The 21,859-nt window shown below is 41.5% G+C and overlaps 1 protein-coding gene across 6 annotated transcripts in view; it reads right to left on the bottom strand.

The window, feature by feature from the left end:
- Nucleotides 1-21,859, bottom strand: part of RNF2 (ring finger protein 2) — a 24,605-nt gene continuing 2,746 nt past the window's right edge. For 3 of the 6 annotated variants that reach the window (XM_040566454.1, XM_040566458.1, XM_040566453.1), the window contains exons 2-7: nucleotides 7,406-7,494; nucleotides 6,889-7,049; nucleotides 5,689-5,904; nucleotides 4,679-4,951; nucleotides 3,373-3,544; nucleotides 1-2,398 (exon numbers count right to left, since the gene is read on the bottom strand). In XM_040566454.1, coding sequence (XP_040422388.1) covers nucleotides 2,297-2,398; nucleotides 3,373-3,544; nucleotides 4,679-4,951; nucleotides 5,689-5,904; nucleotides 6,889-7,049; nucleotides 7,406-7,492 — 1,011 coding nt within the window. In that variant the 5' untranslated portion in view covers nucleotides 7,493-7,494 and the 3' untranslated portion in view covers nucleotides 1-2,296. Of the gene's footprint in view, nucleotides 2,399-3,372; nucleotides 3,545-4,678; nucleotides 4,952-5,688; nucleotides 5,905-6,888; nucleotides 7,050-7,405; nucleotides 7,495-9,346; nucleotides 9,619-9,685; nucleotides 10,121-20,354; nucleotides 20,436-21,859 lie in introns of those variants that run through there. The other 3 variants (XM_040566457.1, XM_040566455.1, XM_040566456.1) reach the window with 3 other exon arrangements.

Raw genomic sequence — 21,859 nt, forward strand, 5'->3', positions numbered from 1 at the left:
TTTGTTTTTAAGAAGCAGCAGCATTGGAATTTCCATTAGTTCATTTATAACTTTTGCTTTTATTGTTAATTTATAAGAAGAATTTCAGCGTGATTGTAGTTGGATACTAGAGCTTACCCGTACCTAACACGCATCATGTACTTAAAGTAACATGGCTTAAAAAGATGGAATAGTAAAGTCATTTTGAAAATAAAATAGTTTATAGCACTAATGAGTCGCAGTGCAATCAATGGTTTAATCAAACAACTACATTATATATAATATTTAAAGAACATAAATATTCAGTAAATTCACTACAACATGAACATGAAAAATAAAAGCTTCACATTCCCCCACACTTTTTTAAGAACTGGGGACAAAGTGACAGACAGTTCCTAAACAGACTGCTCAGCTTCACGAACACCTCTCTTGCTTAAGGGACTGGACATTACCTTAGCTATCACAATGGGCAGGTATGCTGCAACTAAACTAGACGTTTCCCCATAAATTTTAAAGCATTTATAATCACAACACCCCCAGCCCCCCTGGATTATATTCAGTGGACATGCACTAATAGTCTATACAATGCAACACTTCACCAGAAAGGAATGAGTAAAGTATTTAATTAAAAACTAACCCCCTGTGATCTGGGGCCTGAAAACTTCAGTTTCATTGTCACAAAGAAACAGGTGTTTCCAGTCAGAGAAAATAATTATTCAAAGAAGCCTGTGTAGTTTTCACATAGGGATAAAGCTGAACTATGACAGCAGTCAGAACAGACACGTATTTACAAGTGCTAAGCTTGAAAGACAGAAGGAATGGAAGGGTAGTTCCTTCCTGAGAGAGTCCCCGAGCAGTTGGATACTTACGTACCACATGCCAAAAGCTCAGTCTAACTACACACAAGACAAAGGAGCAATACCACATGGGTTCAGGTATATTGCTTCTCACCTATTACAGCAACTCTTTTGCCTCTAGCTTCAGATGCAAGCACATGAAGGCTTCATCAGCAAGTCTTAGAGCAACGGGAATCTCGCAGTAACACAATTCCCCTCAGACGGGATGCTAATAGGTACAGCAGCCCCCATGAAGTGACAGCAAGGTCCAGTGCCAGGGAAGAGGAGCTTAACATGCACATGAACAGCAGCTACTGGACTTCACACAACAGCCTACTGCCAAGCTTTAAAACTTGAACCTAAATTTAAGACACTAAACGGTAAACTTTGTCAAGTACTAAAATTTTCTTCCAAAGTGCTATGCCACATTTGTTAAAGCTATGGCGCAAAAAAAAAAAAAAAAAGTAATCTTAGAGCAGCTTATGGTTGAAGTCCTCCCTACTCAAACTGAAGCCTAGATAAGCTCACAGCTGGGGTGGCAAGAATTCTATAAAGCAAAAGTATTTTGATGGTGCATTTTGTCAGTGTGCTGGAATTTAGAGGATTTATGTTCAACAGAAGTTTTCAAGACAATTCTTTACAGAAGACTGATACATTCACAATAAAAATCTGTTATAACAGGGAACAGAGTAGGGCTGTAAAACTTCCAGAAGATTTCATTTAATTAAGCTTGTGAGGACAGGATCATCACTGCAACAAGGGCCAGATGGGAAACTGCAGCGTGAATCAAGACTGGGATGTTCTACACAGGGAAGGGCTCTGGGTTTGCTTTTTTCTGGTTTTGTTTGAACTATGTGTTAGAAAGCAGATCGATCTCACGAATCACCTTGCACTGAAGCCCAGTAAACAGCAAGGTTTTAAAGTGTCAGTTTTCTCACTATAGCTGTATTTGCTCACAAGAAATTGTCTGAATAATAAGTCTTTCCTCAGGAATCTGATCATCTCTAGCTGCAAGACCATCAGAAAATCAATTCTCTACCATCTTTTATATGGATAACCATTAGCAAATTACAACATTTAACACATTCCTTGGCATATGTTACTATTGAATAGACTTACTTAGCCATCCAATGCTCAATACTTCACAGAGGCTACTATAACTGTGTCAAATGTAGTAGAAATCCAGATTTACCTGGACAAAATTAAGACATTCCAAACTGGAACACTCGTTCAGTTATCATGCATTGGGAACAAAAAAGCATGTCAAACACTGGAATGCACTGGAGAAGGTCATTTAGTCTCTTAGAGAAAAAAAGTCTAAATTAAATACAACCAAGAATACTGTCTAATCATATTAATAAGTATACTGAGAGAGCCTGAAGGCATCGCATGTATCGTCCATGAAGATGATGGTGGTGCCTGCTCTTAATATTGAAGAAGTCAGCTATAAAAACAGTCCCATCTCAGTTTTCCAGCACAGCTTATTTATGTTCCTTTGTTGGTGCATAGTACAGTTCCATGGGTTTGTTCACTTTCCAGTACTTCTCACTGACCAGTTCCAAGGAGAATGACCCATTTAAAACCTGGAAGAGAACACCAGAACAGAAAAGAGAAGACCTGATAGCTTGCACACGTAGTACAGTATCACTAGAAAACAGCTTACATTAGAGCAGCGCACTGACTTAAAGAAGTCACTGGTGAAGTGGAACAAGTTATGGCTAAACACTCAGTGTCAAAGAGCAGCAACGCAAGCTATTTTGGACTCCTGACTATCTCACTAAAATAGTGCAGGAAAACTGTTTTGCTAACTATATACAAATGAATATAATTGTAAATGAAGTGAATTTCAGGTTTCCTGTGTCTGTAGACAAAGAGAGTAATAGGTGTGTATTTACACCAGAAACATCTACTTTTTTCTAAGGGACACTCCGCAGTCACGTTTGAAAGCTGTTCAAAATAGATTCTTATTGTGAAGCATCTGTGTATCTCTTAACCAGAAGACTTACTTTATTCAAATGCCTAAGTATAAGACCAGGCTCAGAGTTCAGGGCAATACTGCAACTGGATTGTTGTTGTATCTGTATTCTCTGAAGTCAGCAGCTGAGAGGAGGGATTCTTCCCTAACTGTGCTCAGAGCAGCTCTTTCATACTGGAGTATAAGATTACGCTAAAGCGGAGAAATGCCACCCTTCAAAAGACACTTCCTGCTTCTAGGAAGTGCCATCTGCTCTTCAAAGAAGATTCTCAGATGACAGGATGTTTCCCCTCTTCAATTATAACTGTGAAATAAAAGTTCAGGTCCTCACCTGGAAGAAGTCAGTAGTTGCTGGCCACACCATATTTCTCCCAAATAATGTATATGCCTTTTTTTCTACTAGCCAAGCTTTGGCGATATACACTTTCCTACAAAGCAAACTATCTGCTTCTGAATAAGCAACCTGGTGCTATGAATTTTATCCCTACATCAACTCAGGAAAAGTCCAACTGCGTGGATTTTAATCAAATCTTTATCAAAAACGTACTGATGCTCAGTATCACTCTTATCACTTCTACTTACAGTGAACTGCCCGTTGGCAGTAGCTATGTAAATGGTATACTGCTTCTCACTGGCCGTGTCAAGGTTCATCTGGTTTGACTCTCCCTTGCTACGAAGCTCTTCCAGAGCCAATCTCACAGCTAGGTACTTGGACAGGTGATCAACGGTGGCATTGCCTGAGGTCTTGATGTATCTGCACCAACAACCACAAAGTTAATCAGACACTCGTGTTATGCGTATGGGAAAAAGACGTCTGGAAAACCCCCAAACATTAAGCATCGAGTGTGAAAAGGCCTTTAAAGACAGTTCACAAATAAGAGTACTAATTGCTTTTACCCGAGACATGCATGCAGCTTACCAAATAACATTGTTCCGAAGAGTCCTTACATCTTTTTGACACTCCTCCCACAGGCCTTGAGCTCTTTGTAAGTCAAAAACAGTGCTGTCCTGTCATCTGCTTGAAATGAAAAGCCTACTAGCAGGCTGCTAAGGGTTTTTGAGAACTGCTCACAACTGCTGAAATCTGCACATAGATGCAGTCTGAAGTGCCCAGACATGAATCCATAAGGTGTGAGAGTGACACCACTCTCTGCACCTGTGCTCCTTGTACAAGGTACTCTTCCTTACTGCCTTGTTATCAATTCCTCTTTAATTCTTCATGCAAGAATTAAAGTCTGACACAAATGCTGCAGAGGCCTCTCCCAAAAGCTTTGCTTTCTCTTTGCCTTTCAGAACAACCCCCAAAACTCCCTTGCAATTCCAAACCAAAAAGAAAAGCTGGCTGAATCTTATAATATATTTTTAGACACCACAGAGAAATGTCTCATCAGAAGAAAAAGCCAGGAAGAGATCTGAGGAAACTCCACAAGACTGCTCATTGCTCTGATCCAAAATTTGCAGTCTCTGCTCACACTGGATTATAAAAAAAATGTCAGGTAAAGCTTCTAGCCTACAAATCATGCTGACACAAAGCTGCTCCAAACACTGCTGACACTTATGCAAAGTTTGTTTATTCCCAAATAATCTTATAAGAAGTAAATATTATATCATCGTGATATTATACTATTATCCCAATATCTACTGTGAATTGCTAGAAACCCTTAAAACCACCTTTATCTCTGATCAAAAGCTTAAAACAGATTGCTACTGTAACACTATTTTTGATAGTAGTTGAGCAGTACCATCAACCACACGTGCACGTAGTTAAAAAGGAGGTGGTACAACCGCAGCAAATTAATTTTAAAAAGCCCCAAGAAGCGACAGACAAGAAAACAAAAGCGACAGAAGATAACAGCAGAGTACACGAGAAGGAACAGAAGACATTTACCTCGTCTGTGCGCTGTCATCGTTCTCCATGAGGGTAGGATGAGGCCTGAAGACTAATTCTATCTCACTAGCACCATCCATTACAGGGTCTATGGCCACAGTTGTGTTGTTATTGTCCAGTTCTAGCCCAGAATCATCTGATGTTTTGGTCCTCTTATTACTAGGCCCTGCTTCCTGATTGCTGTGTGTTGAGGCATTGCTGCAGTGCGAACTGTCACCATTATCTTCTGCTCCACTGCCATTCTCAATCTGCTGTTTCTTGCCCCTCTGTAACCTGATGATAAGTATGTAGAAATGAAGCTAATCCGCACTCGGAACTCACCCAATATACACGCCCAGCCTACTCATACAGCTCCTCCCTCTCCCCATCTCAGTAATGCCAGAAGTTAGACATGGCTAACATACCGCAAAGTATATACATGCACAAGCACTAAACATTTCTGAGACAGAGTTTAAAAAAGAAATTAAAAAAAAATCATTCTTATATAAAGATAACCATATACAAGACTTTGGATTTTTCCCTATCCCTCAAACTTATTTTAGGCATGTTTTAAGATTGTTTTTAACGTCACTCAGTTTTCACTCTTCACTACAACAATGTCTGGGGTCTCCTTCCCAGCTAGTTCTCAAGTTTAAATGCACACACACAATTCCAAGAGTGTGTAAACACCACATATTCCAGTCTTGGGAGGTAAGCTGCAACTAATACTTTCATCCTGGCATTACATGCATTTGTTCACACGTAATGGCAATACTTGTACAGGATTTATTGCATTACAGTCTATTATTAAAGACACAATATGTGATTTCATAAAACAGCATCTAGCTGCCACAGATGTTACAGGGAGTGATACAAAGTTTTCTCTTCATAGACAACTGTTAAAAGATATTTTAGCAGCCTTCACAGAAGAAGAGAGGAATCTCTTGCTACACAGGGAGCAAGGACAGGTGGTGCACTTCTAGCATTAAGGCAGACGGACTGACCTGAGGACAAACTACGCCATCACGTACCTGTTCATAGCCTGAATCTTTAATCCTTCCTCAATGCTGTGACTTAAAGCTTGCTGGTTATTGTGTTTGCTGATTCTTGCTAGCACTCTCTCCTGATGAGCTTCATATTCATCACGGCTTGGATAAATTTTACTGATGAGAGCATCAAAATTGGGATCTGGTCGCAGTGATCGTTTTGACACTAGCTTCTTACGACAAGTGGGACATTCTTTGTTGCTAGACACGAGGAAAAAGAGAAAACAATACTAAGTCTATGGCAATAACAGAAGTCTGCCCCAATGCTGCATTTCTTAGACTCAACGTTTACAGTAAATCTGGAAGAGGGCTTCTATCCTTTGACAGATCAAGTAATTCAAAATATTTAAACAAAATAAACCACGCATCTCCTTGCTTCAATTTTTAAAGTGTGTTTAAGCAAGCTGTATTTAGACTGAAGAATTCAAAAGTTCTATGCTGCAAATTGTTTCTTCCCTTAACCCTCTGCCTGGATTCTCACCTAGAAAAGATGCATTTTGCATGGAAGTTATATCGAAGGCATCGTCTTTCAGAGGACTCTGAAAGGATGTAACAGGAGGATGAAACAAAGGTTGAGGAACCCATTCTGAAGTTCAAGCACTAATTACTGGCAAAACTAAAACACAGTCTTATCCTTCCCACCATTTTGGTCTCATTTAACTAATGCATTAGGTTTGTACGGCTTTTTTTTTCCCCCTGTAAAAGGAAGAGGCCTCAATAATGGAAATGCGGACTGTCTTGAGGACAGTTTTCTTGTTTCTCTCTAATGAAAAGAGTATTTTTCCTAACCACTCATCAGAATTTCCACAGGCACAGCAAATTAAGTGTGCCCTCTGAAGACGGAAATAGATATGTAAATCACTGGCTAAGTTGCTGTTGATTACTTCAGAATTCTATCGCTTTTTGAGAAAATATGAACTTGTAATTGAGGTATACAAGAGAAATGATTTGTACTTCAGCATAGGTTGCTTCAGTTAAGCTTGAATGTTTTTTAAGGCCTGATCTGGTCTGCCACAGGTGGCTGAACACAAGGGAATGAAACACGAAAGGTGTGCTACCCGTTCAGAAATGTGCAATGCACAGGCACATAACTCTTACTCATCAACACCCAAGATTTGCAGGATTTTCTTGATCATATTTTCATCTGAAGCGAAATCCCTTTTCCCTGTAATGATATTTTCATACCCGCTCCTGAGGGCTGTAATGATACAGTCAGCACAGAAACGATGCAAACACTCTTTTGTCGTCATGGTGTTTTTTAACATATCCAAACAAATGGGACACATCAGTTCACTGTGCAGGCTCCTGGGTGACACCACTATCTCCAAGCCATCAGTGATTGCTTCCTAGTGTAAAATAAAGTAAAAGTTCTTTAATGAAATTTAGTGACTTTCTCACAGAGATTGCATGTTTTACTATTCTTTTACATTAAAAAAATAGATGAAACAAGAGACATACACAGCCACATCAAGCACACACACCCCTATTGCTAAAGGAATGAAAAAGACAGACAGATCAAACATCAGTATAGTTTTCTAATATTACGAGAGAGGAGGAGTTTTGGGTGGAGTTTTTAAAAACATGCTGTCAATTAAAACAGGCAGTTAGCACTCTTAAAGGAAAATCTTAAACATCAAGTTGTAACAGGTTTAAAATGAAGAAAAAGTCCTGCCATGAAGGCCAGCTCTTCAGCATGTATTACCTGAGGCGTTCTTTGCAACTCGTACAAACTGAGCTCCCAGGTTTTGCTTAAAGGCTGCGTTCCGTTGGTCTGCACAGCTTGAGACATGGCTGGGAACAGAAAAGAACACATTGCATGGTCAGGTACACCTGACTCCAAGGGCAGCTCTTCCTCCCCCAAGCAGACTTTCTTCCAGGGTCCCTTCAGACTCAGCGGCCCAAGTGCCAACAAAGCAGAAATACAGTGCAAGCGGGAATGCACCCTGCTAGCAGACTGCTCGGTGTTGGACACAGATAACCCCATGCACTGCACCACTCCAGAAAAATCGAAGGAGTCACTCAGCCACTTTCCAAAATATCAGTTAAGGGCGTTAAACAAAAGTGACACGGACCTGAAGGCCATGAAGTTTGGGCTACGTGGTGTGAACGTTTTGCACAGCGGGTGGCATTTGCAGCTTTCCGGAGACCCGCACTCACACGTGCGTACGGGTCAAACAGGTTTAGCTCCTAACCAGTGGAAGGTCAAAATCATGCAACCACACAGGAAAAACAGCTGAACACATACATTGGAAGCACCCTATAATGCCTCTCTTTTTCTTCCTGGATACACATCCCTAAGGTTTCCCAATCAAATTCAGAGAAAACTGAATGCTTCCCCCCAAATTCTGGGATTACTGTTAAGAGATAAGCAAAACTAATACACATGTTGATTGCACTCATGCCAAAGGAAGTCGGGTCAAAATGACAGCAAATGGTATTTCTGAACAGAAAATATTTTCACGTTGGAGAGGGGACAGTCATCCCTGTCTCTCTAAAAATGCCTGACTTACATCAGGAAAGCTTATCCTAGATTGTGTTGTACATTTGGAAAAAAAAAAGTAACCATAGAAGAGGCAAGATTGTAGTAGCTGACATTTCTACTAGGTGGAGAAAGCAGAAATGACTTCTTCCTTTATATATATACATACATACATACATATATATATTTTAAATCTGTTTGTATTTCCAGACCCTTCAAATTGGCAGCCAAATACAGATTCTATTTGCATCCACCAGGTATGTTATATCTAGTCCCAAATTCATCGAGTTCTACATGAAAAGAGTCAACCTCTCAAGAGAACAAGGTTACTTTATAAGCTTTAATTAATTGTTAGGGGGAGAGCAAGAAAAGCAGTGCAGTGAAGATTATTGCATTTGTTCTTCTTCAGGACCAGAGATTAGATTTCCCACCTTATTAAAAAAAAAAAAAAAAAGGGGAAAAAAAAGCCTGACAAAAAGTAGACATGATCATTACGTCTAATAAGTAACAAGGGTCTGAAGGTGTTAAAAAAAAAATGACAGACTTCCAACTCCAGTTTTTACTACGTATATACTGTCCCCTAAAAATCCAGTTTACTTGACACAGGAGATATGTTGCTCCGCATGGATCAGAAGGATGAGAGCAGCAGCAAGTACCTCGCCCCCACGCTAGCAGGGAGAAGCCACCATGACCGCGCCGCAGACTGTCAGCTCCACGTCTGCCAAGCACTGCACCACCCTGTCTGGGCATTTTACTTAAAATACTCTGAGATATGAATTTAATTATGGTATTAAGTAACACATCTCAACAAAGAAGCAATGTTGAAAAGTGTGCCAGTAGAAAATAAAGGAAATTTTTCTCTGCGACCTAATTTTCACTATTATTTAGAATAATTCCAGGTATACAAGAAGTCAGGTCCTTCAGACAAGGATTTCTGTTGTGTGCTGTTATCAGTCAGTTGTTCTAACAGAGATCCAACATTATTATTCTGTGTTTGCCTTGAATTAAGCACTCTTGAGTGCTTTTGGAGCTGAGATATTTAATTAACTATCATCTCAACTACTGAAATGCATGAAGCTGCTAAGCACACACCCCTCCCAAAATCTGCTCAAGCACACGATCAGACTGCAGCAGATTAAGACACGTAAGAGATCTTGGACTTACTGGGACTTAGCAGAAAGGCCTGCTTCCAACGTTACGCAGCTCCACCACCGTAAAAAGCTCATTGAAGCGGCCCACAGCAGAGATCATCACGTGCAGGTACCATCTTGCCTAAATGTGCATGCTCACGCTTGCTAACACAACGGCAGCTGTTCTGGTGCCAGACCGTCAGCAAAACCCTCAGGCCGGAGAACAAGTATATTAACATCATCATTTGTATTGCAGCACTGCAACATGCCAGAGGCTACACTGCAGAAGACATGGTACAAGTGTCACGATAAATAATTGATTAGCTTTCTTTTAAAAGCTTCTAATTTGAGATGGAGAGTGCTTAATTCTCACCCTAAGGTCTGCAGTGATAGCACTTTCAGACTTAAAGAGGAAAACCACTGGCCCTAAAGCTAGCTGAAAGCGGGAGAGAGCCACACACTCCTCTTGGTCACCAGCAAACACCTCCGCTGTCACTGCTACATACAAAGTCGAAATCAGAGGAACAGTGGAAACATGGTCAATTCAAACAGGCTGGAAAGCAAAATCAATCAACAATCACATCACACTATATGGAGTTTTTCACCTGTTTGACGATGAACAGAGGAGCTTCCTTAGCATTTTTCCTGCTTCCATACTTTTTATAATCCATTTCCAGATATGTACTGGGCCTGAAAAATGCATGCGAATGAGGTTTAACTTCTTTTCCTGACAACACTGTTGGACACCAGCTATGAGAAGAAATGTGATGCAATCTAAAATCTAACACAGCAGTATCAACAGCTGGCACCAATGTCAAGGATCAAACTCCACATTCTGACCTAAAATTGCACTGACCATGTAATAGCCATTAAGTAGCAGCCTCCAAATCATCTCTAAAGTGATGGCCCCCTGGTTATGCTCATTGCTGACTCATCTCCTCTCCTCACTTTGGGGAGGGAGGTAGGAAAAACCTCCCCATTAGCTGACTCTCAAGTCAAGCATTATAACCAAGCAGGAGGAGCCTGCACCAGCCCCTTGCCGTTGGGATCGGCAGCAAGTAGTCGGACAGCTATACTGACATCTGCTTTAACCAAGCGAGCACTGTACCAGTAGTCATTTTGACAGCACATTTTTTTTTTGACAGACACAGCACATTTTGACAGACAAGGCTCACGACAAGGCACGGCTGCCCTGCACTTCGCTGCTCTTGTGGCTCTTGCGCTGGCTGTGCAGCTGAGCAGCTGGCTGCAGACTGACTATCTCCGGCTCTCCTCGCCTGGCACGGAGGTGAGTCCCACCGAAAGGCTCCTTCTGGCTGTTCTGACAGCACCAAGACGTTCACAGCCTCAGTGGCAGTGCAGAGATTGCTCCTCAGTTTGGCTTTCTTTTAAGGCAGCCCATCTCCATCAGGATTTGACGCAGCGACAAAACTAAAAGAAATCAACTGGTCTGGTCTGCACCAGTCAGGATCCTTCCTAAAGCTACAAAGCCAAGAAAAAAGGCTTTGGTGAGCCAAAGAAAGTTTGCTTTTGTGTTGACACTTTGTAGAGAGTGAAAAACAAAGCGGAAAGTTTCTAGGGAGAAGGAACAACAGACTTTCTATTAACTGCTGCTGGCAAGGGGAGAAAAGATACAGAATAAATATAAAACTCATATTTATTCATCAGTCTGGACATTTATTTCACTGAAATCTCAACCTGTTAAGATCAGTCAGATCTTTGCCGACAAAGTTCACTATCCATCTGCATCCCTCACAGCATTTTTTTTAAATTAAGTCTTACAGAACAATGCTCTTGTGCTCATTTTTCCAACTCAAAATATTAAGCAGATTTCATCATAATAATATCTACTTCAGTTTTCAGCTATTCAGTACTTCAGATCTTTTCCACTTTATCAGCAAGGAAGACGGGATCTTTGGAGGTCGGGCGCTGGGAACAAAGTGTAGACAGAAACCCCCTGTGAGCCTTTTTTTCATCATTAGTTTTTGAAAAAAATTCTAACACACCATGACTTTATACTTTTTATCATTTTTTACCTTTGTGACTTTTCTACTCCCTCTGGCTACAAGAGGAAAGCAACCAGTCACATGACAATGGGCGCTACGAAGGGGAGAAGCCCAGCCCGTGCAGGCAGATCAAACACCTTTCTCACTTCCACTAATGAGTGCCAGTTGTGCGATTTATGCCGTAGCCAGAGGGCTGCTCTTGCCAGCCACTCAAAGAAAACACGGGATTACAAGGACACCTGCAATCTTTCAGACTGACTCACTCTACAGGCACAAGAAAACTCCAAGGCACAAATTTTGCAATTATGGAGCATGCACACCTGCCACTATCAAAGCTGGAGACACCCAAAAGAACCAAAAGACATGAGAAAAACATGAGAACCACAAACGCTATGAATCTCCTTGGGTTTGATTTCCTGTCACCCTCCTGTTCCTAACAGCATTTGAAAAAAAAAAGAAAACAAGTTAAGATCTAGTAAATATGATTCCATTTCTTCATAAAATTTGCCTAGTTGCTTCATGTCGTTTACAGAAGAAAACTGGAAGATAAGTCAGGGAGATGGATGAACATTACAGAATATATATACATTTTAATTCATTTGTACCCAAAGGGTTTCTCCATTCCCTCCGTTGCCATAGCATTAAAAACAAAACAAAACCCACCTGTGCTATTCTTAGTCTGTTTCAAAAAGTTTCTGTCGATTTTCTACAACCAGGGTCAACCTCCAAGTTGAATGGCTCCCTTACCAGAGCCAGAAGATGAGCCTGCCAGTGCCAGCAAAAAGCACTGCATCATTTCATCTGAAAGACTTGGCTATTTAAGCCTGACGTCCTTGGAAAAGGGGGCTTACGCAATCTTGCTCTTTGCGCTCATCCATTTGCAGACTGTTTTCCACAACTAATTTGAAGACAAATGGCTGGGGCTTAAAAACACAACAAGTCTTGTTCCTGCAGTGTTGAAAACCAGGCAGAGAGTTATAGCAAAAAGAACAAAAAATCCACCACAACATGAAAAACCCATATGAAAAGCCACTGACTCATCTCCTGCCTGCTTACTGACCAGACAATTTGTGCCAGAAAGTCATTACAATGCACTCAGAAATAACTCCAGTAGAGCAACATCCTTGCTTGCCACACACACTGTACAAGCTCCTAGGCTGAAATACACTTAATTATTTGCTCAAACATGAGCATGAGTCACAGTAGGTCAGACATTCAGGTATCCCATTCCTGAAACTGCCCAGCACAACTAAATCCAACTGGCAAAACGTGCATTTCAGACATCTCAGAGCTGCCACCAGACATGCTGTTCTGGCCACGAGGGAGCCAAAGGGCTCACCAGCAAGTCCTTGCCCTTATTTCTCAAACTGACAACGTTTCTCATTTGTGAGAATTTAAGAATACATTGGCTGCAGCTTGGAACTAACCTTGGCACTGGTCCTGCTTGAAGCAAGGACTGAGGCACTTGCTACAGGATGACATTCAGAGATTCCCTCCAAGGCTGAACCTTCCCTGAAACACGAACCAGTGCCTATTTTAGTCCAGGCAGAGGTTGGAAAGCAACTGTGCATGTGGTCGTGCCAGCACGCCTCGAGGTGTGAGAAGGGGTGGAATAGTACCAAGCAGCTGGAGCCACAACCCACAGAGCCGTCTCAGGTGTGGCCATAGCGGTGCCGGCTGCTACTTTACACAAACCTACGCATTCATTTCCAAAACTTTCATCAGCAAACACTTTTGAGGGGGGAAAAAAAAAGAAAAGAAAATACACCAGGCTCTTTTAAATAAATATACACATAGTAGTATTAAACATGTTAAAAAATCCACTAATTTCTGTTCCAAACATCAGAAGTTAAATATTTAGACTTAAAATAGTAAGAGACTCAGACAACTTTTCAGCACGCCAAGTTCAACAGCGTTTTCAACTCTTCTGATTTTATTTTTTTTTAAACAAGGATTATGTATATACATATTTAAATAAAGAGGTATCATAGTCCAGTTACTTTACAAGCTTAATGGATTTAGAATTTTCCTTTTACTCTTTCTGATACTGTAACTAGTATTAGAGACAAATTGCCTGTTTGGACAAAGTATTCTATGCAAGAAGTTCATTTGTTTATATTCATTTAATCAATTAAGGCAGTCTTTTTCTTTCTTTTTTTTTGTTTGTTTTTACTTCCTGGCTAGGAGCTTGATTTGAAAAATATATATATATTTCTGGAAAGACGCACTATTTCACAGAATTAGTCTTCTCTAGAGTTCACTGTCAGCTCAGGTTGCTTCACACTCAGCTGTAATCTAGGACAACTACAACTAGTCCTTGAGTACAATCCAGTATATATTTAAAAAAAAAAAAAAAAGCACACAACAAAAATCTGATTTTAAGTAAGATTTGAGGTATAGAAGAGTTCATTCTTTTCTGAAGTGCCCTCCCTCCCCCCCTCCTCGATCTCAAAATCCCTAGGAGACAGCCAAATCAGGCTCTGGCCTGGAGGTCATTTTGTTCCCAGCTCTGAAATTAACTGCTTGATGATCCTGAACAAGTATGTCACTGCATTCATCTGTGCCCCCTCTTCCTCTTCTGCTTGTTTATTCACATTGTCACCACTCCTGCAAGTGTCTCTCCTAATGTTTATATTGCATTCACTATAATTCTATGCTGATCGCCAAAGGGGGTAAGCTTAAGAGAGGAATGTCTTACTGAAGCACGTTTAGTTCATTCAGCTATCAGTCCTTGTCCTCTCAATACCAAGCTTCAGTGTCACAACCTCCCTTAGTGGGAAGGCTGCAACTTCTTTCTAGTTGCAAACTGCATTCAGTATTATAGCAGCTACGCGCACTGTCATCTTCTCTTGACACAATCAGCCCCTCCGCTCCCCTCATGAGGGAGCTGCAGGCCGCCATGAGGCCTGCCCTCAGCCTGCTCTGCTCTGGGCTGAACAAACCGAAGCACCTCAGCCGATCCTCACGTCTTCCCCTCTAGATCCTTCACCATCTTCACAGCCCTCCTTTGGACACTCATAGCTCTATGTCCTTTTTATGTTGTGGTGCCCAAAGCTGCACCCAGTGCTCGAGGTGAGGCCGCCCCAGGCAGAGCAGAGCAGAGCATCCCTCCCTCGGCCAGATGGCAGGGCCGTGCCTGAGGCACTCCAGGGCACGGTTGGCCCTTTGGCTGCCAGGGCCCGCTGCTGGCTCATGATCAGCTTGACATCGACCAGAACCCCCAGATCCCTTTCTGTAGGGCTGCTCTCCTGCCTCTCGTCCCCCATCTGTACGTACAGCTGGGGTTGCCTGGATCAATCAACTGGACGTGATTCTGAATGATCTGACCTAACTGGCCCTGCTTTCAGCAGGAGGCTGTCCTAGATGGTCTCTGGAGGTCCCTTCCAATCCACATTCTTTCATTTATACAGTGAGATATATATATCTCACTACCAGAGAAATTCACACGTAATTTTTTGTACAGAAAGTGCCACAGCCAGGAGAAGCGGATGGCAGGTGCCGCCAGTCACGCATGGCTCTCTGAGAGCGGAGGAAGCCGCAGCAGGGACCTCTCCTGCCCCATCCTGCCTCATATCCCTTCCACAAGGAAACCAAGCAGTATCAGGCGGCTTTTCTGGGACTACACTGCCTCCACACAGCTCAAACTGAGGGGTTACACTTCTTATTAAAACAGCAACGTGGGCACTGAGCCTTCAGATGCTGATATGTTATAAAAAATAACCACCGAGTCTTCTAAACACTGGCATTTCCTCTGCAAACATGATAAAACTGCAATTTTAAGCAAAAGAACACTTTCCTTAAATACTTCCTGAGACCCTGGAGAATAAATCAGCAGTAAAATTTATACTGAGATATTTTTGTCTGACATGAAGAATAAGCCCTAAACCACTATACAAATGTTTTCCAAGAATAGTTTCTCTCCCCTGTACATACATTTAATCTGGACAACAGCATGCAAAAACACCTTGTTTTTTGGCAAAAGCAGCCCTCTCTTTGAGAGCTTACGGTATCTGCCAGAATTTAAATCTGTAACTGTTAGAACAGAGCTGTAAATGGTGATGGATCAGTAGTCAATCTGCAAATTCATGAGGATCAGAATTTGAAAAAAAATTAAAAACGACACATACAGATTACAAAATGAATGTTACCAAGTGAATAGTTTTAGCTACTATCAGAGAACACCTAAAAATATTATTCACAGGCTAATTTCAGAATTATTACCAGACCCTTTATCAGTTAATACTCTACAGTACTGTAAGTGAGCTCCTTTGAAAATGCCTAAGACATTTAAAACCGAGTGGTTAGCAACACTTACACAAAGCCACTGTTTAAAAAAAATACTTTTGTAGACATTAACTAGAATTCTATCATCTGCAAAGCACAGAGCCAATTAAAATGCTATTAAAGATGCCAAATTAATACTAACTATGAAGCTGAAACTTCAAATAGTAATTGCATTCTCCAGAAATCAGATCTGATAACAAACAACAAGTACTTACACCATGCTTTCCACCCTTAAGATGCACCAGCTTGCAAACAAGCACATCTTTGCACTCTACTTGGGGGGTAGAAACGCTGGATTAGAAAAAAGCAAGGGAGAAGAGAAGCTATAGCTCATTTTTATATGCTCCATGAAAGGGGTGAAAGCAGCACACCAGCAATGCAATGGGCAACAGCACTGCTGGGAAATAAGAAAGCAATCAGATTTTTGTCTGACCATCATCCTTGGATCCTGAACTGGACTTCAGCCACTTGTGTTAAAGCCACCTGCATCATTACAGCCCTACCCAGCACCTCCGCTCTTCCACCTCCCTTCAAACCTTACTGCAGGAGCCAAGATGGTGTCAGCCCAGAACAAAACCTCACCACCTCCACTGCGCATCCCACTGCTGCCCCTACACCCCACCCCAGACAACTGAACGACAGCACAAAGACCACAGTTACAAGTGCTCAAAGGCAGATGATAAAACCTGCACCTTAGGAAAGCTACCAGCCTCCAGGCACTCACATAGTTAAATGCTCTCCTTGGTATCACTCTCTTTCCCAAATTCATTTTTAAGGGATTCTGCAAGTCACCCTTCAGGAACAAATCTGGAAACCTCCCCACTCCTTTTTTTTGAGCTAAACAAAAACTAAACAGAAGCCAAATGTGAATAGAAATGTATTAAAATGAAAAATGGCTGGGACTACCCGGAGGCCACACACTACCGTCAATAATCACGTATATTAATGCAAGCAATCTGACTCGGTACACATCCCAGCCAACGTTTGGTGTGATGAAACAACTGGAAGGCGGCCTACCCTTTCGTTACTTTAAATCATTTCAGTTTCAGTTACACTTGAAGGATAGCGTGGTACACGCTGAGAAATAAACACACACAATGTGACAACCATCCTGACAATCCCATTTTAACAATGCTTGCATCTGGTTCCTTGCCATCCTATTTTCTTAATTTATTTACAGAAGTAAATTAAAAGGTTAACATTCAAATGTTTTCATCGATTGCATCAATCATGCCCAACCATAACCGAGAAAACAATATAAATAAAATAAATACCAAATTTTACTTTCAGATGGGTACATCCAGCTCCCATTGATGTTAGATAGCAATCAGCTGATACAACGAAGAAGTTACTACTATAATAAAATGAATTGTACATACACAAGGGTCAGATGTTCCCCACACTCAAGGTTTTGCTGAATTCTACATTCAAAATACAAAACCAGCCTGTTCTGTATGGAAAATATATCATATTCTCCTTTTATTTATAACACAGTGGGGACACATTTCCTAAGAAGTTTGAAGTACACATTCCTACAGTTTGCTTGAAAGAAAGCACGTGATCTTTAAGACATTTTCTCAGATTCTCTCAATTGCCACTTAAAATTGAACCTGGATTTCTCAAAATGCAAAGTTCATTGGAATTTATTGGAAAGGTCACCCTAGAAAGATTCATACTTTTTCCTCTTATCCCATTACTTTCAATAACAAAGTTTTAATTAGGAAGAGACTGGACCACATGAGAAGTTGTTTTATGGCACTGAACACGTTTAGGGAAGCTACGTTCATTCCCAAAGCATTACGAAGCTCTACATTTTTAGATGGTTGTACTGAAGAAAAAAAAAGTTCATCAGTCTGTGCGGAGAATCTAGCAGACACTTCATTTCTGCTGCACAGCACTGCTATCCAGGAGAAAAAAAAAAAAAAAAAAAAAAAAAAAACACAAAACAAACAGTTGTGTAATTCATTCAAGACCCCACACTCAAAAATGTACCAAAGCAGCTGGTAAAGCCAAAGAATGCAGAGAAAGAAACCGGAGGCACAGGCACAGCTCAACAGCACTACAGAAGTTTTCCCAATATGACTGTTGCCCACAGCCACACTAGCTCTGATTTTTCACTTTTCTGGATAACTAGTCCCAAGCCTCCGTTCTCCCATAACCTGCCCCATAAAGTCAGTAAGCATTTCTCTTTAACATTAAAAAAAATTCCTCCTTAAAATCCCTAAACACCCAATACTGTCACTATGAAACCTGCAGCAGGCTCCCTGTCAGATGACATCTGCCTGAGGATGGGAAATTTCCGAAATCCAGTAGCTTGCTAGCGTGTGATCTTTCACTGCTTCTTCACTGTATTTATTCTCCTACAGAAGGAAGTGATTTGCCTGGCGCCTTAAGGCACGGAATCTTCCAGTTAATTGCCATTCACAATTTACTGGCTCTGAAGTGAATTGATCCACGGAGTTTAGCAGCATTTCCAATCTGGCCGTCAAGCTGCTCATCCTGGCCTTAGGAAACATTTGTGCTATGACCTCACACAAACCATCTGCTGCACACATTTACACCTAGGGAATAATCTGGTGAACCTAACGCTGGTAGAAGTGACCAGAAATGAGAGACAATCCTCCTACATTAGATGCCAGGAGCATCAAAAAAAAAAAGAAGTAACAAGTTAGTGTTTTGGTCATTCTCAAGGCTGCTTTACCACAGTCTTAAGAACAGCCACACACTTTTGGGCATGACAGAAGTATATGGTTTTCAGTTGATGTTTCCGTGTGTTTCCAGCAGTAGAGTAAAATAAAGTATAGGCACCGCATAGCTATATGAGAGTAACGTCCATAGACGACACTCAAATTCCAATTTATTCTAACGGCTTCTATATTCCCTGCCAAGGGCATCAGTGGCCATTTCTGCTGCCTCCCAGATCACTGCATTATTGGTCATAGCCGAAATCCTTATTGTTAATGTTACTCAGTTCTGCTTCACACCCTCCTGAACTTCTCTGAGCTACAAACACTGCAGCACACACGATCACCACCCCACTTCCAGAGAAGTTTCTCTGCACCACATTAGTTGCCTCCAGGTAGTCCAGAACTCACAGGGACACCCATCTTCCCCTGGTTGCCATACCTACAAATGCTCAGATACATCACATTTCAAAACCAGGCTATTCTAAACTAAAAGGCTGTGGGTTTTTGTTTGTTTGCTGGTTTTGCTTTAAATATTAGAGGGATTAAGTAAAAAACTTTTCAATTTTCATACAAACAGGAGAAAGAAAAAAAACACCAAAACCAACATTGCCCACTGTTCTAATGCAGCAGGTAGTACGATTATTTTAATCGTTACAACTAAAACAAACTGGTACTTACCCTCCACAGACCATCTGTATCTTGTCCAAAGTGAGTACTACAATTCTGCTGGGAGTGAAAACGAAGCTGTTACAGGAACAGTACCTGTTCACTGCTGATGTGGGCCAATAAATCAGACAAGAACTCGACATCAAAAACATCGTATGTGCCAAAGACCTTTGCCAACAATTGATATAAAAGAAAAATAGCCACGACCGATTTAGTGAAGTAACACTACTAAGTAGAACTCTGGGAGGGAGAGTAGAGTTACCACTTTCTCTGTTATTTGTTAACTTTTATGCAGTTTCTCACATTATCAAGCATGCTACTGTACATAGTGCCTATGGCTGCCCACATGAGCTTCAAAAATGAAGTTCTTATTCTAGGGTTGATTTATCTCTAAGAGCCTTCAAAATTAACAGCCAGCTGTAAAGGAGAAAGGCCAAGCGAATCTTTCCCTGCCTAGAATTAATTCCAGTGCTGTATCAGATCAGAACAGGAAGGATAAAGGATTAAAAGAAAACAAAAGTGAACTTTCAAACCCTGGAGAAGTTGAATCTGTCACAGAAACTAAACACATACAGACAGGAATGATGCACACTGCCCTAGGATCAGACTTTTTTCTTCCCCTTGACTAAGTGCATCACCTAGCTTTACCAAATAAATAAGCATGATGTACGAGCAGAACTATGGATAGAGTAAATCTCTGCAATAAAAGCACTCCATTACTTTCACACCAAAGCAGTGATAAGAACGTGTATTATGATTTATGGTTATAGTGCCGTATAACTCTCAGTCTGCAGTAAAAGACAAGCTTTACATGCATGTGACTGCGTGAAAACACCACACACCCTGCTATCGTGGAGTGCACCCCCTAGCCACAGAATTATGCTTCAGAACCAGTGCTTTCCTTTTTACAGTGCCTTCTAAGCCACACAGCGCTGCTGGCACATTTTTTGAGGCTAACCAATTTCTTGCTAACTCGCCGAAATAACAGCTGAAGAAGATGAGAATTGACCACCCCATTCACTAAAGATTAAGTTTGATGATTTCAATAGCACTGTCATTAGCGCTTTAGCTTGCTGTACATTTTAAAAGAAATCCTATGAACATACTTACACCACAATTCAAACAAAGCTTTCCACCTCCATAAGCTCAGCAGCAAAGCTAAGGTCTCTAGAACACTATTTTTTTTTTTTTTTTAACAGTTGGAAGCACAGCGATACACAGTCCTTGACTGATGAGTATGCTGAAAGAAAACCCTTCTATAGCTACAGCCACACCAGGAAAAAAAAAACAAAACCACACTCAGCTGTTTTCTGCCCAATAGGTGATCCCAGTTTAGCTGGCGACAGTGACTGAACTGCACCCTCCAGACTGTGCAGATTTAGCGCAGCGCTGTGCTCACCCCGAGGAAAACACTCCTGCCAGAGCTTCCAGGTTCCTTCCTGACAGCTGCGGTGGCATCAGGCGCTGTCAACATCAAAACCTGCAGACACGAGGGGAACCTTTAAATGGCGTTAATAACCAGGAGTACAGAGCCTATCTATTACCTCCAGGCTACATTTGTTAGAGGACCCTGGGGGCTCTACCTCCCGCTCCCCCCCACTGCAGCTGCCCCAGACTTCGGACGCCACTCGGGGTCGAGGGGGAGCAGCTCCGTCGCCAGCAGGGTGTCGAGGCTGGGCTCATGCAGGGAGCTGCTGCACCACCCCAAACTGCGGTGCTTTAGAAGCCAGCACAGATCTGCTCCCGCATCCACTGGGCAGCCACTGTGGTTTGGTTTTTAAACTTCGTCAGCAGCAAACCCAAAAGCCTGCACACCCGCTTCTTGGATTACCAGTCTGCTTTGTTACAGTGCCACAGTATCCAAGCTGCTTCTTGAAGAAACATCGTGCAGCCTCAAGCCAACAGGTGAGCACACCTCAGTCAGGTGTGCTGCTCTCCCCGAGCCACTGGGCTCACACCAAGCCAGCCACTTTGTTATCCTCCTCTTCTGCATGCACCATACCTACCATCCACCACATTTATCAACATCAAGGGCAGCAAGTAGCAGTTTTCCAATGTGTATAGATTGTGGGAGAAGTTTTGAGAATATCAGGTCAAGAAAGATGCTTGTTTTTCCAATTCTTCCACGGATATATTAGCTAGCCACAAAAAGTTCTCATCCGCTTGTGGTCTCACCAGATCACAAATAACAGTGATCTCATTTTATTAGTAAGAACAAAAGATGGCTTCCTCTACCTGGCTATTAATGAACGGAAAATAAACACAAAATTAGAGAGACAAAAGGACAGACTCCAGGAATCGTACACATGACTGACTTAACACCTCCAACAAATATACAGAAACAAAGCTGTTAGGTAAGCGTGCAGCTTTCCTCTAAAGCTGGGTGACAGCTAACAACAACTTGCATCTCTCTCAAACAAAACTGTATTTTACAAATAGTATGACAGGAGCAATACTTACACAGTTTAAAGCCAGTAATCATCCCAAATAGTTTAATTTTATCCCTTAGAGGTGAAGAGTAAAGAATGGATTAGGTTTTTAATTAGTTAGCAGAACACTGCTGCTAGCTCCCAGCTGTTTGCAAGCCAATTCCATGATCCAGAAGGGGGGGAAGGCAGACAGGGATAATTCCTAAAATACTTCTCCACTGCAACAAGTCCAAACAGCTCCATAATACTGAACTCTGCTCATTCCTCAGAAAATTAAGAATTTAAGGTCAGCTTCAGAGGCCAGTTATTTTCACCAACAAACAGAACCCAGTTTAGGCTCAGCAACATCCCTTCTCCAATCTCCTTCCTCTCTGTTTGCATCATTACCAAACTGCTGTTCCAGTCAGTAAAAATAGTTATAGGGTATTTAAGTATTACTCTGATATTTTCTTCATGCACGTCCTTTAAATTGGTG

Source organism: Cygnus olor, chromosome 8 (genome assembly GCF_009769625.2).
Source record: "Cygnus olor isolate bCygOlo1 chromosome 8, bCygOlo1.pri.v2, whole genome shotgun sequence".
Lineage (NCBI taxonomy): Eukaryota > Metazoa > Chordata > Aves > Anseriformes > Anatidae > Cygnus > Cygnus olor.